This window comes from Saccopteryx bilineata, chromosome 4, assembly GCF_036850765.1.
Source record: "Saccopteryx bilineata isolate mSacBil1 chromosome 4, mSacBil1_pri_phased_curated, whole genome shotgun sequence".
NCBI lineage: Eukaryota > Metazoa > Chordata > Mammalia > Chiroptera > Emballonuridae > Saccopteryx > Saccopteryx bilineata.
The window spans coordinates 43,146,032-43,171,008 of NC_089493.1; the positions used below are offsets into that span (position 1 = coordinate 43,146,032).

The window sequence follows — 24,977 nt, forward strand, 5'->3', positions numbered from 1 at the left end:
CTTCCTCTCAAGTCCACTTCCGGGATGGTGGCCCGCGAGGATCATGCTTTCTCACTCGTTCGAGCAACAAGCCTCTCCGTGGTGCGGCCGCTGTTCGCTCCGCTCGCCGGCCCCTCCCGACTGCCGAGCCGGCGCGCGCAGCTCCACTTCCGGCGTACGAGGCGGTGACAATGGGAGCGGCGCGGGCGGCGCCGGGAGGCAGCTGACAGGCGTCTGAGGCTCTGCTTCATGGCCGCTCTCCCTCCCCGCCTGGTCTCGGTGGGGAGTTGGGGAGCCTGGGGCGTCCGGGAGCCGGAGCTGGCGAGCGCAGCGGGGACCTGTGCGCGGCGCCGCTGAGGCGCAGCATGTGAAGAGGAGACGGCGTCCAGCGCGAGGCGAGCCTTTCAGCCGGCCGGGATGGCTACGACGGCCGAGCTGTTCGAGGTGGGTCCTGGCGGCTCTCTAGGGAGTGGCAGGCCGGGTGCCGGCGGTCAGGTGGGAGGGCCGCGGCCCGGGAGCAGCCCTCGGAAGAGAGGTGTGGAAGCGGAGCGGTGGGGTGGCGTGGCGACTCCGGGGTTGGCGCGGGCGGGGCGTGAAATGGGGGAGGGGCGGCTTGGGGGTCGGGTCGGGGTGGGGGGGGCGGCTGGCTGGGACGGGATCCCGGAGTCCTAAAGCGGAGGGGAGGCGGGAGCCTGGGAGGCTGGGGATGTACTCGGGACGAGAGGTGGGAAGGGCTGACTCAGGCGCGGAGAGGGGTCGGGAGCCCCGGGCTGGGCGAGTCCCGTGTAGTAGCTGGGATGGATCCTCGCGTAATTTCTCCGGGGGCCACCTGAGATCGGGACGATTGGGGGCTTCTTGTTGTTTGTGATCATTCCGTTAGTAGAGAGAGGGGGCTCTCTTGTGCATACCGGTTTACTCTTAACACTGGAAAAAGGTCTACGTATTTTTTAGGACAATAACGGCCTACTTAACTCTTCAGACTGAATGGGGGCCAAACTAAGATTAACAGTAGTGCGCGGGTCCCGGGGAATTGTGGTGTTCGTGATACCACCTCACTGCTAGCTAGAGAACACTGCTGATGTTTCCGTGAGAGCTTTCAGTGGCTAAAACTTAAAAGTTGATCTAATGAAATCCAACGTGACAAGCTGGGATATTTGAGATAAGAGAATTGAAAAATAATAATTGGACCACAAAACAATGAAACGACCATTTGTGAAAGAAGTGAAAACAGAGGTATGAAGAAAAAGGAAGGAAGGACCCTTTTTGTGTGTGTTTGTTTCATATTGAGTAACAAAGTAAGTAACAATTGAGAAGACTGCAGTTGAAAATAGCGAATTTTTCCATACGTGAAAACTGGATCCTTTTTCGGGTTAAGATTCAGCGCGCGTGTGTGTGTGTTTGTGTGTGTGTGTGTGTGTGTGTGTTGGTTTAAAGTGGAAACGCCACAGTTTTTATTGAACTTTTCACATTTGTTACTGTTACTATAGTTTGGGTATCTCTCACTTTTGGATAGATAATGCTTTTGTTGAGCAGAATAACATGCCATTGTCATAATTTGCAATAAAATAATTTGTGAGTGAAGAATTTATAGTTACAAGAAAGAATTTGGAAGTATTAATTACATTTTCTCAGATTTAAGTGTTGAGAGATACAGTGCCTTAACTTCTCTAATTCCATCTGTTTATTGATTGACACAGGAGCAGGGAGACATTCTTTTTGTTAAAAGCTTTTACTGTGTGTTGCTGGACATGATTCTAAATAAGGAGTTCTATAGTTTCTTGTTTTATTTTTTACATCTTATGAAGGTAGAAAACTATAAAGTTGAGGTCTTTAATTTACTTAATGAAATACTTGACCAGCTAGCTTTTAATAGAAAACTTATTTTGTTGTACAATTTATAAGCATTGATCTTTGAGTTAATGACTACTGCTTGACATTCCCAGTGGTGTTTCAGACCATAGTATGTCCATTTTTTTTTAAGTGTTTGACCACATGAATCCACATAACTTATTTGAAAGTGTGCCTCATTTCTGATCCCCTGCAGTGGTAAGAGGAGGATGTAGAGAAATGATATATAAGGTCTACCGGAAAGTTCTGTCCGTTTCTATCACAACAAGTTTCGACACGTAAGCACATGTTTATTTGGCACATGTGTACCTCTCTATTTTTATCACTTAATGTATACATACTGACGTAGCAAATTAAAACAAAATTGATTCACATTAGTCTTATGTGTGAAGCGATAGTGTACCAATGGCTACTGATAAAGTTCATTTACGCCACTGTAATTTTTACGAATTTCAACAAGAAAGAAATGCTACAGAAGCATGTCTGTCTCATCCACCATATTCCCCAGACTTAGCACCCCCCGACTATCACTTGTTTTTGTCCTTACAAAATTTTTTGAAGGGCAAAAAATTCAAAAATGAAGAAGATATCAAACAAGCACTGGTTCAATTTTTCGCATCAAAAGATAAAACATTTTTTATAAATGGGATATACAAATTGGCCTCACGTTGGCAAGAAATCATTAATAATAATGACAATTATATTATTTTAATAAAGTTTATTGACGGTAAGAAAAATTTGTATTTTGTTTTATTCCAAAAACGGGCAGAACTTTCCGGTAGACCTTATATTTTGCTTTCTAGCATCTCACAATTTAGTAAAGTAGCCAAACCAAATTAGGGTTTAACTTAACTCAGTGTCTCCAGTTATGTGACAGCTGCTAATATGGTAATATTCACTTACTGATAGAGCTGCAATTTTCAACTGGTGCACTGCAAGAATTTTTAAAATGGTTATGTCTGACTATTTAGTCAGGGACACTGGCTTCTTTTCCCTTAGATTGTCAAATCAAAAATAACAGCCAACACAACAATAGCCATCTGCTATGAATGAATCAAAATTATACCTATTTTTGTCAGATCAAAAATATATATATATTTTTTGAAACACTGCACACAGATCCTTTCAGAAACTTTTGTTAACAAGGGCAGAAATTAAAAAGGTATTCTGTTTTTATGTGAATTTTAGTAATTTATGTGTGCCATGAAATGAAAAGAGTTGAAAATCATTGCTGATAGAGTGATGATGATAGGCTAGTTCTCTGGCCACCAGGTTCATATAGCAATCTTAAACATGCTTATGGATCTTAACTTACAGGATTTTCTTTTTCCTGACCATATGTAGCTTGTTTCATCAATATGAAAAGCATTACATTAATAATTACAATTAAATGTTAATAGTGTGATTAAGAAATATAGTTATCTTTTCAACCCTACAGTTGGCTCATTGGAAGTTTTCATCCCTAAGAGAAAAGTTGGTCTCTTTGCTTTAGAGGGACGAGGGGGGATAAAAAAAAAAAAACCAAACCTCCGTCATTGCTGCTATTTCCTGTTGCTACTTCCATAGTATCTAGGTTGAAGGACAGATCAGGGAGTGATTTTTTTTCTCTTGCTTCCCTTTCTTCATCACAGTTGGAGAACTGTGGGAAGCAGAGGTCAGGAGTAGTCAAGATATTTTGGTTTTTATGCATCCTGGTTTTAATGCGCTATTAAGTTGAGTTATGCTTTCATTTTTTCTTATTGATAGAGGTCATATCAGTGCAAAATTATGCCTTAAATTCATGAAATTTCATGTGTTAACTCTGTTTTAATCTTATTGTTCCCATGAAACTGCCTTTTTTTTTTTTAAACATAAACATTTTCATACAATAAAATCGACTGTAGGGTATTTTCTCAGTTGACAGACATGATTAGTAATAGATTACTCAATTATTTTAAAAGTAAGTATCCTGGAAATTGAACAGAATACCTTTTTAATTTCTGCCCTTGTTAACAAAAGTTTCTGAAAGGATCTGTGTGCAGTGTTTCTAAATCATCACCTCAGGATACACATTCTAAACAGGATTTTCCAGGTGATTTGGATTAATTCCTTCATATATAAAAAGTGGCTGTGGTAGTAAATTCTTTTTCTGTTATTGCAGATTTTTTTTTTTCTTATTGCACTACTGAGGGCATTGGACTCTCTTCTCACTTTATATTTTTTTCTCTTGTTATTCCTCTGGTGTCTTCTCTTCTTTTGGGGCAAGTTACCTTAATGGGGAATTCTTTGTTAACTAAGGTCAATTACCCATTTATTCAACAAATATTTGCTGCGTAACTATTAAGTTCAAGATAAGGTGCCAAGATCAATGAAGCTGCATGCCTTAGAAATATTAATCATATGTTATGTTCTACAAAAACCCCAGAGTGGGTCAGAGGCCAAATAGGTTTTGCAAATGGGCATACTTTGTTTCATTAGAGATTTACAGTGTACCTTAGTGTATTAAAAATTCTGAGTTCTGTTTTCCAAACTTTTAACCATGAGACTTATTTTGTAATGCTTATTAATTTTGTAAAATCCATCAAACATATATTGGAAAATGTTGAATTATATGTATATTACCTGCCATTATTGTTAAATAGAGGGAGGGAAAATAGATATATAACTACATACTCCTGAAATAAAGTTATAAATGGTGTCAGAGAGGTCTAGATAAAGTGCTAAAAGAGTTGAGAAGATGGGAAGATTGCCTGTAGAAGTGCGAATGGATTTGGAGGTGGTATTTGAATGATATACAAAGAATCAGTTAGGTTTGTGTTTGTGGAACTGGGTGGAGGGATTTTCTAATAAAGTGGACAGTAAAATCCAAGACATAAAGGGAAGTAAGTGTAGACCCTGGAGACAAGGAAGAGTTCATTTTGCCTGGAGTATAGTGTGCATGAAGAAGAAGAATACATGTAAGGTAAATTGGGGTTTAATTGTAGAGGTCCTGAATGCCAGAATTAGGAATTAGGTTTTTTTCTTTACTGTAAATCTTGGTGCCTTGGTAATAGTATTTGAGGTCGTGTAATTTGACTGTGGTGCCAATGGCTTTTTAAATTTCAGATTAGAATTTGAGTAGCCAAGAACACATATCACAAACAAGTGTATGTCTCATAGATCTTTAAACTAAGTTACAAAAGTTACAACTAGACTTATCAAAAGATTTCTTGTGGCGTTAACTAGCTAAATATATATTAATGAATGTGAGATATATAAGTAAGGTCCACTCTTTTACCTTTAAGGTTATGAAATGCTGCATGTTTCAGCCGTATTAACTGTTCAGTGTTTGTGGAACCTGGCTACCAACTACAGTATTGTGTGTTTGAGAAAATATATTCATTAAGCAAACATTTTATTGAGTATCTTACCTGCCCTAGGCCAGAAGTCTTTCCACATACTGGAGTTAAAAGATGTTTTGAGTTGCCTGACCAAGCAACGTTGCAGTGGATAAAGTGTTGGTCTGGGATGCTGAGGACCCAGGCTCAAAACTGCGGGGTTGCTGGCCTGAGCATGGCATCATAGACATGACCCTATGGTCACTGGCTTGAGCCCAAGGTCACTGGCTTGAGGAAAGGGTCACTGGCTCATCTGGGGCTCCCCAGTCAAGGCACATATGAGAAAGCAATCAATGCACAGCTAAGGTGCTGCAAGTATGAGTTGATGTTTCTCATCTCTTCTGTCCCTGTCTCACTTTAAAAAAAAAGGTTAAAAATCTAGTTGAGGGAGTGAAAGGAAAAGACTCTTTCATCTCTCAACCCTCTACCACTAGTCTAGATGCTTTGCCTCTGACACTGGATGTGTGGGGATTTTTCCCGCAGCAATTTGGTTTCCCAGTAGACATGGACTGGGTGTCCTACAGTTTGATTCTGACACACTGTACCTAGAGTTAGCATCGGATCCCACAAGTTAAGGGCTCAGTCCCAGAAGACACCCCCATTTCACATACTAGTTGCAGTTCAGGTTGTTACTTACCTGTGCTTCTGACTGACTGGCTGTGTATTGGGAGTTTTCATGACCCCCACGTCAGATTCATTAATTTGCTGGAACAGCCCGCAAAACTCAGGAAAACAGTACTAGATTACTGATTAATAATAAAAAGATACAACTCAGGGACAACCAGATGGAAGACCTGCATAGGGCAAGATATGTGGGAAGGAGCATAGTACTTCCATGCCCTCTTTGAGTCTGCTACCCTCCCAGCATCTTAATTTGTTCAGCAACCTGGAAGCTCTTTGAACCCCAAACTTCAGGGATTTTTGTGGAGACTTCATCACATAGGAGTAATCAGTTAGTTATTAACTCACCATCCTGGAATATAGGGGTTGGGGCTGGAAGTTCGAGGGTTCTCATCATGCTTAATCTTTTTGGTGATGAGCTGCCATCCAGGAGCAGCCAAAAGTTACTTGAGTGGAACAAAAGACCCTTCTATCATCTAGAAAACTTTAAGGAATTTAGGAGTTCTGTGTCAGGAACCAGGGTCAAAAACCAAATATTAGAACAAAAGGTGCTCTTAGCACCTTTATCACTTAGAACCAAAATATATATTTCTTACATAACAACATCACAGGGAGAAATTCATTAGCAGATAATACAGTGCAGTGGGAGTACCAGAATCTCTTCCTAGAATAATTAGGAAAGGTTTTATGTAGTAATGACATATAAATTGTGTGTTAATAGATGAATAGAAACTTTTTGGAAAAGGGCATTCCAGTTTGTAAGGTGAGGTGTATTCAGGAAACACTATAAAGAGATAGGATCTTTATATGCGTACTTTCAGTGTTGGAGTGGTGGCTCATAACAAGGCATTGAGATCACAGGGACAGTTGGAAGAACCTTTGAGAAGGCTTTATACTCCATATTTAAAGGAGCTGATGTGACTTTTTGCGGGGGGGGGGGGGCAGCTGGGGGAAGGAGTGAAGAGACAGATATGGGTGGTGTAACACATTGTATTGGATCTATTTTGGGAAAGATGCTATAAGAAAACACAAGTTTAGTTGACTCTCAAAGGAACAGTGTTAAATTACAGATTTATGCTCCTGTTTAAGGGCTTAATGTCTTAATTTTTTAATAGAAATGACCACACCCCATGTTTTTCTTATACTTGATAGCATATGTAAGGAGTATGAAATTAAGTTTAATAGAGCAACACAATAACCAATTATTTAGAGCTGAATTTAATAGGATAGTATTTTAGTCTGTAGTGTATCCTTCAGTTTTTGTTTTTGTTTTGGCAATTTTTGCTTTTAGTTACTGTAGTAAAATAGAAGGTGAAGATATGCCTTTGTCAGGTTCATGTAATTTTAAAAGACTTTTGAAGAGTGCTTGTTTACAAGTATCTGAGAATCCTCTTGGTAGGACTTGCCATTTTGAGGTCTTAGAGTTTGTTAGTTTGGCTTTTATATCAGTGTAAATGCTTTGTTTGTAGCAAGGTTGATGATTAGAAAGCTGTTGAGATTTATTAGGTTTTATAAGCAGAAAAATTTTTGTTTAGGTTTTTGCTTTTTTGGAACTGGGATTACATTAGATCAGCAGCTGATTTATCTTATACTTTTGTGGTAAATGATTTCCTCTGAAGGTAAAACCTGCACATTGTTTCCAGGATACCATTCTCCCAATTTTCTTCCTTCACTGGTCCCTCCTTTGTTTCTTTTGTTGGATCTTTTTTCTCCTCCTATCTCCAAATGTTGGCATTCTGTTCATCCTTCTAGATGATCTCATCCAATTCAGAGGTTTTAAATAATATCTTTAAATTATATCTGGCTTCAGTTTCTTCCTTGTATGCAAACTTATTTTTCTGACTGTGTGCTTTAACTTGTAAATCTAATAGGTGTCTACAGCATATCAGATGCAGAACAAAATTGTTGTTCTCCCACTCCCTCTTCCATCTCTTTCCCAATGTTCAGTAAAAGGCACACCCACCATTCACACAGTTGTTCAGGCTGCAAACCTCTGAGTAACCACAATTCCTTTTTTATATTACTCTCCACATTAACCCATCCACAATTTGTATGAGTACATCCTTTAAATGTCACGAACCTCCTCCACTATCAGCATCCTCACTACTGTCACTTACATCTGAGCCTTTATCATCTCTTGATTAAATTACAGCAGTGTTGCTGGTCGAGTTCTCTGAGAATACTTTAAGGCAGAGTTTAGTGAGCTGAAAATTGATTAGGAAGTACCCTTCGGATGAACATATGTGGAGTGGCAAGGTAAGGAAGCAAGATTGGGCCTGCGGGAAAGTAGAGCGACAGGTCTGGCCCAGTGACAGTGTTGGTATTCTCTTTGGGGAGTTTTGGAACACGGCCTGTCAGGGTGGTCAGGCTTTTACAGTCCCCACCTTAGTCATTCATTGGGTATAGACCACGTTGGGAAAGGTATAACATTGAGTGAAGTGGTTCTCTGCAGCTTAGGGTGTCTCTGCAGCTTAGGATATCTCTGGAAATACTGCCAGATGGAGGTTTTCTGAGCACAGCACTGCTAGGAGCTAGGGCAAGTCCCTTCTTAAAGGGTGATCTGGATGGTCCATCATCTACCACAGACCAACCTAGTGCCACCAGACTCCACTTTATATACATTTGGGGAGCAGCTCCACCAGCTTTCCAGTTGGGGTTCTCATCTTGGAGGAAAATTAGAAGTTTAGTGGAATGAATAGGAGTTCTTCCCCCTCTACCCCCCCACCCCCAATTTCACCTTCAGCTAGTACCTCTGCTATTCTTGGTGGTTTAACTGGTTACCATACCTTCCTTAGGTCAGGGTTGCTACATTTGTCTGTGTAATTTAAAATTGGTTAAGGGAGTAGCAAGAGATTTCCTTGAGTAGGTCTATGTGTCAAACATATTATTCCCTGTACTCATTGTGTAATTGCAGCCCTGCTTCCTTATGATGATTCGAGTCCATTGCCCTTGACAAAGATGGTCACTTCTCATCTTTTATTCTCTGATTATAAGCAGTCAGGTGCCCAGGCAACACTTGTAGTTACAGTCTAATGTGACTTTTATTATGTCCCCAGTCAAGGGTTCCCCCTTTAGAGTGCAAGACCTCTAACCCTGTAGGTAGATCCCAGAATTAAAGGAATAGCAAGCACAAATTCAGGATCATTATAAGCAGGACCACTTCTGCTTTTACTCATTGTTCCTAGACTCATGTGTTTTTTACTTTTGGGGACACAGCATCATACAAAGGTTTTTAGCTCAGAATGTACACTACATCTTAAAGGGGTAGTGCTGTATCTTTATAGAGTATTGGCTCTGAACTGGTGCTTCAGCTATGCTTCTGCAGGCTGCTCCAGTGCTGTCAGTCTGGATGGTGTGGCTTGTAATATGATCAGTGGATCCTATGGTCATTCCCTTTGCTGAAGAATAGGTCTCTTGGTCTGATGTGATATGTGGGATCTCATGTCAGGGGAACAAACACTCCCTCTAAGGAGAGTGAAACCCAACTTGGAATGTTCTTAATTTTTGTTAGAATGAATTACTTTTCTAGACTGGAAAAGGTCCAGTGTAGTAAACTTGCCACCATATGACTGATTAGTCTATCAGTGGTCAGTAAACTCATTGGTCAACAGAGCTAAATATCAACAGTACAACGATTGAAATTTCTTTTGAGAGCCAAATTTTTTAAACTGTATAGGTAGGTACATTGTTATTAACTTAATTAGGGTACTCCTAAGCTGGCCTTTGCTAAAAACGTCCTCAATCTGATTGAGCCACATGTGGCTTGCGAGCTGCGGTTTGCTAACCACTGGCTTGAAGGATGGGGCTGGTTAAGGCTCAGAGTTGGTCTCTCACTGTTAGGCTTTGACAGTAGCTGGATCAGCCTTGATAAATAGGGCCTCGTGCTGTTGGGGCCATGTTGTATCTGTACTGTGTTTGCTCTGTTCGGTGTGCTAATGCTGGGCAGAGACTGCCTGATGTCAACTGGCAGAAACATTTTGTCTTCCTCGTTGTTTAATTCTTCTTCCATGGTGAATGTGTATCCTCTGGGGATTTTAACATGTGATACAAAGCTCTTCATATTGTATGCCCACTCGCATGTATCCATCCAGAGGACTCTACCCCAGACTTCCCTGTCTTTAGTCTTCTAATCTGTGCCCTCTGCTAGCCCGGCATTTTGCCGTTGTCTGCAAGTTTGTGTATATTCTAACCTCAGGTCAGTTCTCTCTCCACCCAAGAGGATGACCAGATATATTTTGCAAATTTTTACTTATTTGGAAGATACTTTTCTGTTTTCTGAATTTCATGGCCACCCAAGTGAGGTTGTAATTGCAGCTGCTGTCCATTTTTAGTAGGCACTCACCTGCCTGGCTAACTTTTCATGAACCAAGCTCAGGCTTTTTCCTTGTCCATCAGCTGGTTGTAAAAACTCCCCCATAAGGCCATAGTTTAAGTTGAGAGAGGGATGCTAGTGCATTAGTGATGAAAGACATGGGAATTCGGGCTACCTGCTTATGCAGTTTGCTTTCTGGTCCTGTCCGCATGTTTGATTCTGGGTTTACTACCTCCATTTTATAATGGATAGTTCAATTAGCTATGTACCATGAGTCTGGGAGATACTACATTGGTCAGTTCTGAGGTAGTTATCCTTCAGGATTTGTCTGGTTTCTGCAAAACCCAAATGGATGAATTAAATGAGAAAAAGATGGGAGATCACTCCTGCATCTTTTAGATTAGGAGTCAGCAAACTTACAGCTCATAGGATAGATGCCTATTTTTAAAGTTTTATTGACACACAGCCATGCCCATTTGTTTATGTATCATCTATGGCTACATTTGTACTGTAATGGCAGAGTTGAATGGTTGTAACAGAACTATTTGGCCTGTAAGCCTAAAAATACATATTCTCTGGCCTTTAAGAAAAAAATTCACTGATTCTTGCTTTAGAGCTTTAAAAGGAGAAATAATTTTTGCTATTCCACCTGATTTACTACATTGAGTACAGGGGGGTAATTTCAGAGACTTTCATTTAGATTTCCCCACTGTAATATCCTGTATTGTATAGACCAATGGTTTTCAATGGCTGGTCTGCAGACCATCTGATGTTAACTTTTTTGCAGACCTGCATGAAATTTCTGGTGGACCGGCACTAGTCTGCAGACTGGCAGTTGAGAAACACTTGTGTAGGCGAAGTGCTGAATGTGATAATGATGATTATAAAATGTAGAAGTTATCCATTGGTCTTTTTTTTTTCTTTTTCCAAGTCCGAGGAGGGGAGATAGACAGACTCTCACATGCACACAGATCAGAATCTACCTGGCACCCCCCTTCTGGGGCCTGTGCTCTGCCCATCTGGGGCCAAGTTCACAATTTAGCTATTTTTAGAACCTGATATGGAGGCTCCAAAGAGCCATCATCAGCGCCTGTGGGTGACATGGTCAAATCAATGGAGCCATGGCTGTGAGAGAAGAAGAGAGAGAGAGAGAGAAAAATAGAGAGAAGGAGGAGGTAGAGGGGTGGAGAAGCAGACGGTTGCTTCTCCTGTGTGCCCTGACCGGGAATTGAACCTGGGACATCCACACACTAGGCCGAAGCCCTACTGCTGAGCCAACTGGCCAGGGCCATCCATTGGACTTGTTACCTCTCGCTGGATTCCTTTCACACGTAGTTTCTGTGATCTAGTCCATGCTTACTTCTCAGTCCTCGAGTGGGTTAAGTTCTCTCTGTCTTCCTCTAATGACCTGGAGAGCTATTCATTTCGTTTTTGTCTGGCTGATTTTTCTTTTTTCTTCTGGTCTCAGCTTAAGTATCACATTCTTAGAAAGTTTGCTTGTTGTAGCATCCACTTCTTGCCATTCTTTTTTTATCCCTCACTATCTTCCTGTCCTCTCTCTTTCTGTTATAGAGGGGTAGGCAAAACTAGGTTAATGATAATAGTAAATAATAATAGAAGAATAAAAACTGTTTCACGTACTTGCAACTGTAAACCTACTTTTGCCTACACCGGTATACAGACCATCCAGGACTTTCTCTTTCCTTCACATTTATTACAACTTAATTAGTCATTTCTGCAATTGTTTAATATTGCATTCTTACTTAGAAGATCATTTCTGTAAGGCCTTGCAGTGACCCTGTCTATTGAATTAACATCTTAGTGCCTACCACAGTGCCCAGCACATAGTAGGTGCTTTGTAAACATTTTGCCGACTTAATGAATACTCTGTTTCCATCTCCCAATTACCTACTGAGTCATAACAACTCACTGAACAATTTTACTTATTTATTCATTTATTTATTTATTTGTGTGTGTGTGCGCGCGTTTCCTAAGTTAGATGCAGGGTGGCTGTCAGACTCCTGCATGAGCCCTACCAGGATCCACCCGGCATGCCCACTAGGGGGCAATGCTCTGCCCATCTGAGGTGTTGCTCCTTTGTGGCCGGAACCATTCTAGCGCCTGAGGCGGAGTCCATGGAGCCGTCCTCAGTTGTCCGGGCCAACTTTGCTCCAGTGGAGCTTTGGCTGTGGGAGGGGAATAGAGAGATAGAGAGGAAGGGTGGAGAAGCAGATGGGCGCTTCACCTGTGTGCCCTAACCAGTAATCAAACCCAGGACTTCCACATGCCAGGCCAACATTCTACTGCTGAGCAAACTGGCCAAAGCCACTCAACAATTTTAATCCTGAAGTTTGTGTATGCAGTTTTTTTTTCTTCTTTTTTTTAAAAATTTTATTTATTCATTTTAGAGAGAGGAGACAGGGACAGATAGAGAAGGGAGGGAGGAACAGGAAGCATCAACTCCCATACGTGCCTTGACTAGGGAAGCCTGAGGTTTCAAACCAGCGACCTCAGTGTTTCAGGTTGACGCGTTTACCCACTGCACCACCACAGGTCAGGCTGTGTATGCAGTTTTTAATTTTACTTATCACATACTATTGCAATCATATATAACTTTTCCTTTTAGACTATGAGTTTCTTGGGTATAATTTGTGCTTTATATATCTTTTTATTTCAAATCCTAACAGAGTGTTTGACACAGGAAATTTTATTGTTCAGTGAATGTTTATCAATGAAAATATTTTTCAAGTATGATTAACAAATGCAAAATTTTACAGATACAAGATTTTAAACTGGAATCACCAGCAAATGCTATTAAGTCACATCCTAAGTTATAGGCAATATATAGTAGTCATTTGCAAGGTGGTAGTATGGGGAATACATAAATTAGTGTGTATTATCCTCAAAAGGTATTATCAGCTGGTGATGAATATTTGAATATTTTTTATTGGTCCTTCTATTCTAATTTTTTTCTTTTGTAATCCTTTTTTCTGAGAAAATATTGTATGCTGCCTTACATATTATTTTAAAAAGCTGTCACTTGGTGAGATAAAAAAGTGATTTGACTGTATTTTATAGTAAAATTGCATATTTTTTCATGTTTTTTGACCATTTGTATTTCTTCTATAAATTATTTGTGTCCTTTGCTCACTCTTTTATTGGTATGTTTTAACTGATATTTGTAATTTAATTTAATTTCAAGTTCTCACATAGTACAACCTGTTTCATATTTGTAATGGTATTAAGTTATCTTTTATGAAAAAATTTAAAAGACCATTTATTTTGTAAACTAGGAGCCTTTTGTGGCAGATGAGTATATTGAACGTCTTGTATGGAGAACCCCAGGAGGAGGCTCTAGAGGGGGATCTGAAGCTTTTGATCCTAAAAGGTGAAGTAAATATTTTTTTCATAAATGTAGTCTTGTACAAATTTGTGTTTGAAATAGATGTGACTGTTGGAATTTTTTTTAACATTCATGTAAAAGGATTTTAGTTGACAGTTGGTTGTTAAAAGATAGAACCATTAGAAGTTTTGGGATTGATTTATTTTTTCCCTTTACATTTAGTTTAGAGAACTTTAACTGGTATGAGGGAATGGATTTTGTTATATAAATTTAATATTTTCCCCATTGGTAATAAGTTAGAAAGAGTTGGTAATAATAAAAACATGTTGAATGTGTTGTTTTAACTATAGTTTTAAGTTGAGAGACCAGAAAGTCACCATAGCCTGGAATGCACAATATAATTTTTATGTAACACATTTACCTTTTGACTGTTTCTTTGAAATTGATTTCAATTTTGGGAGTTAATGGAGATTCTGAGTGAGGTTTTCATTATGTCAGAGATAATCCCTAACAAGAAGTTATAGAGATTAACATGATCATCCTTAGTTCAAGAGTGTTTATTAATAGTTTATTTACAATTATAAGTGAACTGGTTGGTTCCTAAAATTAATCATAGATAGATTGATACATATTCTCATTTTCCTCTCTTAGGTTATTAGAAGAATTTGTAAATCATATTCAAGAACTCCAGATAATGGATGAAAGAATTCAGAGGAAAGTAGAGAAACTAGAGCAACAGTGTCAGAAAGAAGCCAAGGAATTTGCCAAGAAGGTACAAGAGCTCCAGAAAAGCAATCAGGTAAATATTTAGCTAAGCAATGAATAGTTTATATAGGCTATACTATCTTTATTTCCTTCCAGTTTTAAATTATTAATAAAAATCTAGTCAAATGATAGTAACCACTCTGGGTTCTCTCTACTGCTCCCATGCTGTGGGATAAAATGTTAGTGAATTGTTATCAGACACTCTTGGCAGTGGCTTACTACTGAGTGTTGGTTTGGGAACACAGTACTCCCTTCTTAGGATGGGAATACAGTGTGGTCCTTACTTACCCTGTAACAATACAGCCTTTCAGGAATGATACTTCAGAGGACCTGTCTCTTTAGGGATTCACTGTTAGCTTGGATATTTAGGTAGTCATTTGCATTCTCATTTAATCATAAAACAAAGTAATACCAGACCAACTATTGCCTGGATCAGGTTTTTCCCTACAGGAAACCTAGTCTGGGAAGTTGCACAAAAGTCCTGAGGTATGTGCCCTCATAAAAATTCTAGTGTAAGTAACTCTGGGAAAAATGGATGCAGAATTCTTCCTCTATTTTGGAGTAAAAACAAATTAGACTGGCCCTTCGGCTAAGTAGGTCGAGCTTCTTAGCCATTCTTAGGCCCTAGACTTGATATGGAACCTCTGAACCGCTTTCACAGCCTGGGCCTGTTCTAGAACTTGAGTGCTCTTCATAAATGTGTAAGTTTGAGGAACATTGTTTAGCTCTGCTGCCTTCTGGAGACTGTTTATTTTTTAGTGTTAGGGATTAGCAAACTGATCTCTGCTCAGATTTGATTTATTTAGATTCTTTCACTTAAGCATGTGTGACTGTGAAAAATATTTAATAAAGAAGTAATTTACATAAGATAGAAAATGTGTTTTTAAGTAATTAAGATGATAGATTCCAAATACTTCTAGTGCAGTTTTCCCTTGGTAATAATAATATTACTAGTTAATCTAACAAGTTCTGGAGCCATTGTGCTCTGCCAAATATTAGCTGTTTTATCTCAAGCAACTCAACCTTTCTGTGCCTAGTTTTTTCATCTACATATAAAACTAGTTGTTGTAAAAACTAAGTAAATACATGTAATATGCTTAGAACAGTGTCTGGCATAGAGGTAGTCCTTAATAAATGTTTGCAGCTCTCCCCCTTCAATTTAAGGTGAGAACAAAAGTACCATACTGAATTATCAACAATTTTGTTATTGGCAATTCTAAGGCATTCATGGTACATATTTTTATCACAGAACAATCAGTGTACCCTGGGAAAAGGGGTATTCTAGGAAATAGTGTACCTTTGTCTCAGTAGAATAATTGTAATCTTTTGTTTTCAAAACTGGCCAAAAAATGTTTTTACCTTATTTATACTGGCATTGCTCTTTAAATATTTAAAATAAATTTTTGTTAAATATTCTTTTTAATTATTTTTTTTTACTTCTAGCATTATTAAAATTTTTTACTCACTTTAGTGTAATAGTAACAGATTATTCAGGTGACTGATCCCTTTGATACTTAGTTCATGGTTATCAGAATCATTATTTTTGAGTGAGTGGTACTGGAACTTCCTAGCTATTTTGTTGATTAGCAAATGTATTCATGATAAAATATGATGATTTTAATAATTAAAAGTATAAAAGTATGCAACTTTGTTAAAAAGTTTTTAGGTTGTGTGGTGATCTAATGGGCATGAATTGTTTTTGTAGATTATCTCATATATAACTTCTATGTTATCTTTAGTTAAATTTGAGAATAGTGATGAGTTGGTGGTATAGTTTTGATAAGAATTATAAGTTAATTCTAGGTGCTGCCATTGTATTATAAGTAAAACTTGGTTCTATCATTGTATTTTATGCTTATGCACATTTTTTCTAGGTTGCCTTCCAACATTTCCAAGAACTAGATGAGCACATTAGCTATGTAGCAACCAAGGTCTGTCACCTTGGAGACCAGTTGGAAGGGGTAAACACTCCCAGACAACGGGCAGTAGAGGCTCAGAAGTTGATGAAATACTTTAATGAGTTTCTAGACGGAGAATTGAAATCTGATGTTTTTACAAATTCTGAAAAGGTGAGCACTGTCAGAAGGGTAAAAGCAAGTTGCAGCATTAATAACAATGTCCTAATTATAAACTACAATCATTACTTCAAATCACTGAGTAGCTGACTTAGTAAGTTTTTATTGTTCTGAAATGTAAATTAGTCTACTCTCCTCTAGATTGCTGATTGTTTATATTCCAATTTTTAATTGAATTGCTTGGCTTTTTTTTATGAAATTATGTATGGTTTAGAAATGCTGAGGTATTTCTGTTAATGAGTAGTTTTTCTCTGTAATTGACTTAATATTAACAGAATTTTTATAGTTTTTAAATAGTTAAATTTCATTGGAGGAGGTTGGTTTGACCTAAATCATTGATAAGATGAAGTGGCATTTTTGTTATTTTATTCATGTAGCGTAAAGTGGGATATATGTAGCAGTGTGAGCTGAATTATTTTCGTAAGTCTTCTTTACCCCTTTTGAGTTCATAAACTCAGAAAAAACGTACACTTCTGATTTCAGTGAGCAATGAATTGAAATTTTTCAGAGTAAACGAACTGCAGGTTTCATTGAGAAGGTGATTGTGGCATTATAAAATCCAATATATATATTTTATCAACTCATTGATGATATCCCAGATGTATTGCTGTTGCTCGAAAAGTTTTGTTTATTGTGGATTTTAAAAGAAAGTTGTTTGGGTGTGGGTCTATGAGCATACATAGAGGAATATTATTTTCAAATGTAAACTTTTTGATATAAAATAAGGGTTTAAAAAGTTACTGCTTTTATTTTTTTAATAGATAAAGGAGGCAGCAGACATCATTCAGAAGTTGCACCTAATCGCCCAAGAGTTACCTTTTGATAGGCAAGTTTATTTCTAATAATTGGACGTGGTATAATTTATAGAATAAACTTGTATAATCTCTGTATGATTTTGCTCATTAATTCAACTAGATTTTATTGAGTACCTCTTTTGTGCGTGGAGCAGTATATAATAGTTGAGTAAAAAATACTGTCTCAGTTTCTAAATTTAATAATATACCTTGAAATAATTTTAATTCTCTATTTTCCTTCTGGGAAATAACTGATGAAGTAGAATTTTGAAATTTACTGGTGAGATTTTGAATTTTCATTTTTTGGACTTTGTTAACCAGGGTGGGAGGTGACAGGGAAAGTTTAAACACGTGACCATTCAGCTGCGTTTTCTTCTCTCTAAATAAGAGTTCTTAAGTGTTTTAAGATCCAAGTTACCTTGGAAAAGCTGATGAAAGTTATAAAGTTTCTTCAAAAAATTAAGATACACATAGATCATTGTATATAATTTCATGAAGTTTTATACTCATTAGCTATTCAGACTCCTTCCTAGAGACTTCAGGTTAAGAACCCTTGCTTTAGCCTCAAGGCCTTAGGGCCATTGCTAAGTCAAGTGTTAATGGTTTCATCCTTAAAGAAAATTCATTGAGATGGAAATTTTTGCCTGGTTTCCTTTAGACTATGCAATATCAGACACTTTAATAAAATATTGATAGTAGTAGTTTTCCCATGTGAATATTGAAAGAAGGCCCTGGCCGGTTGGCTCAGCGGTAGAGCGTCGGCCTAGCGTGCGGAGGACCCGGGTTCGATTCCCGGCCAGGGCACACAGGAGAAGCGCTCATTTGCTTCTCCACCCCTCCGCCGCGCTTTCCTCTCTGTCTCTCCCTTCCCCTCCCGCAGCCAAGGCTCCATTGGAGCAAAGATGGCCCGGGCGCTGGGGATGGCTCTGTGGCCTCTGCCCCAGGCGCTAGAGTGGCTCTGGTCGCAACATGGCGACGCCCAGGATGGGCAGAGCGTCGCCCCCTGGTGGGCAGAGCATCGCCCCTGGTGGGCGTGCCGGGTGGATCCCGGTCGGGCGCATGCGGGAGTCTGTCTGACTGTCTCTCCCTGTTTCCAGCTTCAGAAAAATGAAAAAAAAAAAAAAAAAAAAAAAATTGAAAGAAATATGTCTTCCCATATAATAGACAATATATCTGTTATTCTTTTGGTAATACTTGAAGCTGCTCTGGTGTAGGTAGAATATAAATGTATTGCTATACTTGAAGTTTGACCATTATGTCCCAAACAGAGAGAGTGAGTTTGAGTTCCCTACTCTGAAAATACATCTTTATTTACTCTCAACTCTGTCATTATAACGGATTAGCAGTAATGGTCACCTATCACTTAGCTATTCTTTTTTTTTTTTTGTATTTTTCTGAAGCTGGAAACGGGGAGAGACAGTCAGACAGACTCCCGCATGCGCCTGACCGGTCCACCTGGCACGCCCACCAGGGGCAACGCTCTGCCCACCAGGGGGCGACGCTCTGCCCCTCCGGGGCTTCGCTCTGCCGCGACCAGAGCCACTCTAGTGCCTGGGGCAGCGGCCAAGGAGCCATCCCCAGCGCCCGGGCCATCTTTGCTCCAATGGAGCCTTGGCTGCGGAAGGGGAAGAGAGAGACAGAGAGGAAGGGGGGAGGTGGGGGTGGAGAAGCAAATGGGCGCTTCTCCTATGTGCCCTGGCTGGGAATCGAACCCGGGTCCCCCGCACGCCAGGCCGATGCTCTACCGTTGAGCCAACCGGCCAGGGCCTAGCTATTTTTTTTGTTTCCTGAAGTTGGAAACGGGAGGCAGTCAGACAGACTCCCACATGCGCCACACCGGGATCCACCTGGCATGCCCAGTAGGGGGCAATGCTCTGCCCATCTGGGGCATTGCTCTGTTGCAACCAGAGCCATTCTAGCGCCTGAGGCAGAGGCCACAGAGCCATCCTCAGCGCCCAGGCCAACTTTGCTCCAATGGAGCCTTGGCTGCGGGAGGGGAAGAGAGAGACAGAGAGGAAGGAGAGGGGGAGGGGTGGAGAAGCAGATGTGCACTTCTCCTGTGTGCCCTGGCCGGGAATTGAACCCGGGACTCCTGCACGCCAGGCTGATGCTCTACCACTGAGCCAACCGGCCAGGGCTTCACTTAGCTGTTATTAATAATCTCATACTTGTCCAGCATGTTGAGTAATGACTTTAAAAGCGATGCATAAAAACCTCTCTTTTAACTTTTATCTCATTTCATAGTTGGGCCATTTAAATAAATGAGTAAAATGTGTGGCTCACAATAGGTGCATAATAATTGTTGGCTGCCTCTCCCACCCCTTGCTATCTTCTTCCTCTATAAAACACACATGCATATACTTACCTTCTCCCACTTCTCAATTGTACAATTACATACTTCTCTTACAGTTTTTTTTTAGCTTCTCTGCCAAGACTTTAAGTTGGATATATATCCTAATCAGATTTAATTTTTTCCCCAAAGATCAACATGGTCTTACATGCATTTTGTGACTTTTATACAGTCATACCCTATATAATGATGTTTTGGCATTCCCCCCAACCACATATATAGAGATGGCTTCATAAGATAATAATGGAGCTGAAAAATTATTATCACCTAGTCACACTGTAACCATTGTGACATTGTAGCACAGTGCATTATTCAGGTGTTTGTGATGATGCTGGTGTAAATAAACCTGTGCTATCAGTCATATAAAAGCACAGCACATAAAATTATGCACAGTACATAATACTTGATAATGATAATAAACAACTGTGTTACTGGTTTATATATTTACTATACTTTTAATCATTATTTTAGAGTGTATTCTTTTTACTTATAAAAAAGGTTAGCTGTATAACAGTATGCCAAGTAATACCAGCAGCAGCCTCGTACATCTCAGGTTTATTGGGTCCCTTGATTGCATAATTTTTTCATGTGATTTATTTAATCTTGTGTTGTTTTGTACAGTAACATGCTCTACAGACTTGTAGTCTAGGAACAACAGGCTATACAATATAGCATAGATGTGTAGTAGGCCATACCATTTAGGTTTGTTTAAGTGCACTCTATGATGTTCACACAACAACAAAACCACCTACAACCCATTTTTCACAATACATTGCTGTCATTAAGCAGTACATGACTGTATATCAATTTTGTATAACTCTAAATTTTTATTTTTTCATCTGTTTTTAGTATCTCTTTTGCTAGCCACTTTCCTTTCTCTTTAAACTGATTGTATAGGATCTCTCAGTATTTATTTTCCATACTGTGCATTCCCCCTTGATATTTAAGGTTTGAAAAAATTCTAGTGTATGGTATGTGTTATATTTTAGTTTCTGAATTTGCAAAGATTGAATTATTACTCTGCTTGGCACATTGCTGGGTCTTTTTTATGGCTTCTATACTAGTATTAAAATAACTGATTTTTCCATACTTTTTATTGTTTTTCTTTAAATTATAGTAATTGAATTTTATATGAAAAAAAATCCCAACAGAGAGGGGAAATAGGCTACTATCAAGTGAATTTCAAATGCCAGTGAAGATGACTGGGGGCAATAACTCAGTGTTGGGACTGGCTAGATTGTTAATGCCTCGTACACTTTTCCCCTGTTTAACAAGGGAATTGGTTATTTAATGTGAATTTCTTGAATGAGAACCAGCTTCCCAAATGTAGTTTTGCCACCTGGCATGCTTCCTGTCAGTACTCTCTCCCTTCTGGCTTTGTCTTTTTCTTTCTTCCTTTTTTTATGATGACCTTTAGTACAAAGGGTTCCAAAATATCCCCAAACTCAGTTTTCCCTTTTATTAATATTTCACATTACTCTGGTACATTTGTCACAGCTAATGAACTTCATTCATCATCGGTTTTTATCTTTCAGATTTTCAGATGTAAAATCCAAAATTGCAAGTAAGTGGGGTTCTATTTATTTAACTGTTTTGAATAAGTAATAAAATGACTTGTGTAAAAGAAAAAAACATAGTAAAAGGACAGATAATGGAAACAGTGTCATCCTTCCACCCCATTCCTGAGTCTGATTGCTGTTCCTTGAATATTCTTCCAGAGAATGCTATGGATGTACAAGCATAGGACATAAATCATGTGTATATGTGTAAAACTTAGTTCTGTTATCCCCATTTATTTTATAATAGTAGCATACTGTACAAATAGCTTTTACCTTCTGTTTTTACTATAACAATGTATCTTGGAGATTGTTTTGTATTCATATATATATATATATATAAAGCAGGTTCTTTTTTTTTTTTTTTTAAAGATAAGCTTATATGAGTGTTTTAGTATTTATTTAATTCCTTACATGACTAGTTTAATTCTTGCCAATTTTTGGATTATATTTTGGTCAGATCATTCTAGATTTCTGGAAAAGCCATGGAATTGTATGTTCCCGTGGTAACCGGAGTCACCCTGTTTGGGAGACCATTTTTCATAGAAGGTTCAAAGAACTACCTATTTTCCCCAAAGTGTTAGAATAAGGATGACATAGATAGATGGACTTCCTGGCAATGGTTTTGATCACTATAGGTTCGTTCTAAAGTTCAGTTATTCAGAACTGTAATAGCCTCAAGAATGTAGTGAGTTGCCTGACCAGTGGTGGCACAGTGGATAGAGTGACAGCCTGGGACATGGAGGACCCAGGTTTGAAACCCAGAGGTTGCTGGCTTGAGTATAGGCTCATCCAGCTTGAGCATGGGCTCACCAGCTTGAGCATGGGATCATAGACATGACTCCATGGTCTTCGCAGGCTTGAACCCAAAGATCACTGGCTTGAGCAAGGGTTCACTGGCTTGGCTGGAGGCCCAGGTCAAGGCACATATGAGAAGCAATCAATGAACAACTAAAGAGCCACAACTATATGAGTTAATACTTCTCATCTCTCTCCCTTTCTGTCTATTTCTCTCACTAAAAAAAAGAGAATGTAGTGAGTCAAATATCACATATTAAGGTGAAATTTGTTGTTGAATATTTCATTTTTTAAAGTAAAGGCATCTAAACTCAAGTAAAAATTTTGTAGTCCTCTGTCCTTTCTATAATTTCAACTTTAAGACTTTTCCTGTCTCTTGCTATCAGAGATGCCATCCAGTAGGTTTTCCCAGTCATCTGCTTTTTAAAATAATAGTGGTAAGTAGCAGTCAGAGTATGGGAGCTCAGCTGTTTTAAAAGGAGGGCTAGATGTATAGTCATATTTAGAAATAATTCATATACTAGCAAATAACTTGAATACCTGTCTAACTCATTGTAGCTGAATGACTTTCTTTTTATCTTAAGGTAAATACCATGATTTAGAATGCCAACTGATTCAGGAGTTTACTAGTGCTCAAAGAAGAGGTGAAATCTCCAGAATGAGAGAAGTAGCAGCAGTTTTACTTCATTTTAAGGTAAATAGTAAAAATTAAAAATGAAGATTAGTCTTCAAGACTGTAGAGATTCTATAAATTCTATGTATCATAGTCTGTGATTTTCTATTAGTTGTATGACTAACTATGACTAACATGATAATTTTTATTGTTTTGAATAATCTATACATTTTATATCTATCTTTATAAGCAATGTTAAATTTTAGATATTTAATATTATTTAAATAGGGATTTTTATATTTTATAACAATGTTTTATCAAACATCAATATATTTGATATTAGTATATATCAAGCTATATATAAATTTTTATATATAGTTTGATATAGAAAAGCATATTATTGGCCTTCTTGGTTGATAATGTATTTTTTTTTTTTTTTTTTTAGTTAAGCATGTTATTAAATAGGTCAAAAGCACGAACACTTGATGTTAAGTATCTGGAGGAGTGTAGGAACCACGGAGTAAATGGAATGTGACTAGTAGTATAAGGCTTAAGTTAAATCCAGAGGCTCTCAGGTGGTAATACAGCAGAATATTCTATTATGGGACTATCTTCCTGGAATTTGAATTAAGAAGAGAATCCCTGTGTATGAGTACATTTCTGTAAACAAAGTGCTCAAAGAAAATGTGCTTCCTTTAGTCTGTTCTTTTTATATATCAGATTAGGTAAATACAAGCCATTTGTTGGAGTTTTCATTTAAGTACCATACCGAAGTATTGAGAATGGCTCTTGAGGTTGTAGGGCTGAGTGAAAAAGGTAAAGGGATTAAGCAAAACACGAACAAACAAAGCCATGCGACACATTTTACCAGAGGGAAAGGAGAATGGGGAAGGTAGGAGAGAAGAAAGGGGGGAGTAAATAGTGATGGAAGGAGACTTGATTTAGGGTGGTGAACACACATACAATATACAAATGATGTATTATAGAATTGTACACATGAAACCTATATAATTTTATTAACCAGTGTCACCCAATAGATGCAGTTAAAAAAAAAAAGTGGCTCTTGAGACAATATTACACTTTATATTGTTTATCTTGTTTTTATGTATGATGTTAATAAGCAAGAATCTCATTATAGTGAGCTTAATATGACAAATTATTTAAACACATTCTGTTAAAAAGGATACAATTTTTAAAGTAAATTTCCAGAATGTTAGTTAAATACAGCTCTGTTCATATTCTTGCAAAGGAATGCAAATGCTTTTAATCCAAGAGAGGAAAGAAGGAAATACGTATACATAAAACCTTTTCTTGCCCTGGCCGGTTGGCTCAGTGGTAGAGCGTCGGCCTGGCGTGCAGAGGTCCCGGGTTCGATTCTCGGCCAGGGCACACAGGAGAAGCGCCCATCTGCTTCTCCTTCCTCTCTGTCTCTCTCTTCCCCTCCTGCAGCCAAGGCTCCATTCGAGTGAAGATGGCCCAGGTGCTGGGGATGGGTCCTTGGCCTCTGCCCCAGGCGCTAGAGTGGCTCTGGTCGCAACAGAGCAACGTCCCCAAGGGGCAGAGCATCGCCCCCTGGTGGGCAGAGCGTAGCCCCTGGTGGGCGTGCCGGGTGGATCCTGGTCGGGCGCATGTGGGAGTCTGTCTGACTGTCTCTCCCCGTTTCCAGCTTCAGAAAAGTACAAAAAACCTTTTCTCAAGACCTTGAATCTGCGTGTATGCACACGCGTTCTGGAGCTGAAGGAGATGACTAGGTGATGATTGGGTAAAATGACTATAAAGAACTTAGTTACACTTCAGTTTTTTCTTCTTTAAAGTCCTACAACTATTGGCCATTCATTGGGACATAGACATAGCTTTATTACATGCAAGATGGGGCAAAAGTAGATGTACAGTTAGTTTTACAGATGGAAAATAATACAATAATTAAAAAATAATGCAAGAATAAACTCTGTATTTCATGTACTCACAACTGTAAGCCTACTTTTGCCCCACCTTGTGTAATATCTCTTTTATTGAGATTATTATAATTTAATCAGAACAGTGATAATGTATTTCTTTCTTCTTCATAGGGTTATTCCCATTGTGTTGATGTGTATATAAAGCAGTGCCAGGAGGTAACATAACAGTATACTTTATTAGATTTCATTTTATTTTATGCTAATTTGTTTTAAAACCCATTTAAAAATTATGTATTTGCTATGTAAAATGTCTCTGCTATTTAGGGTGCTTACTTGAGAAATGATATATTTGAAGATGCAGCAATACTCTGTCAACGGGTCAACAAACAAGTTGGAGATATATTTAGTAATCCAGAAACAGTACTGGCTAAACTTATTCAAAACGTATTTGAAATCAAACTACAGGTAACTTTAAATAATGAGACTAAGTAGTTCTTAAAGCAACTGATTTTTTTCTCTTTGTTTTAAAAGTTTTAAAATAATTAGATTGTTATACCCATAGGAATAGTAATCTATTCAGTGAAGGGGAAAGGAATGACTGTAATGCTTTTATAAAAATGTTTTGTTGAAAAAATATGCTAATCATTAAATGTTATCAGATTACATGTT

At 38.6% G+C, this 24,977-nt stretch overlaps 1 protein-coding gene across 1 annotated transcript in view; it reads left to right on the plus strand.

The window, feature by feature from the left end:
* The first annotated feature begins 161 nt into the window (after nt 1-161).
* Nucleotides 162-24,977, plus strand: part of EXOC5 (exocyst complex component 5) — a 45,989-nt gene continuing 21,173 nt past the window's right edge. Inside the window, exons 1-9 of the mRNA XM_066275966.1 lie at nt 162-423; nt 13,410-13,504; nt 14,111-14,258; nt 16,099-16,293; nt 17,061-17,125; nt 20,979-21,007; nt 22,382-22,491; nt 24,480-24,524; nt 24,633-24,773. Of these exons, the coding sequence (XP_066132063.1) occupies nt 397-423; nt 13,410-13,504; nt 14,111-14,258; nt 16,099-16,293; nt 17,061-17,125; nt 20,979-21,007; nt 22,382-22,491; nt 24,480-24,524; nt 24,633-24,773 (855 nt within the window). The 5' untranslated portion in view covers nt 162-396. The remainder of the gene's footprint in view (nt 424-13,409; nt 13,505-14,110; nt 14,259-16,098; nt 16,294-17,060; nt 17,126-20,978; nt 21,008-22,381; nt 22,492-24,479; nt 24,525-24,632; nt 24,774-24,977) is intronic.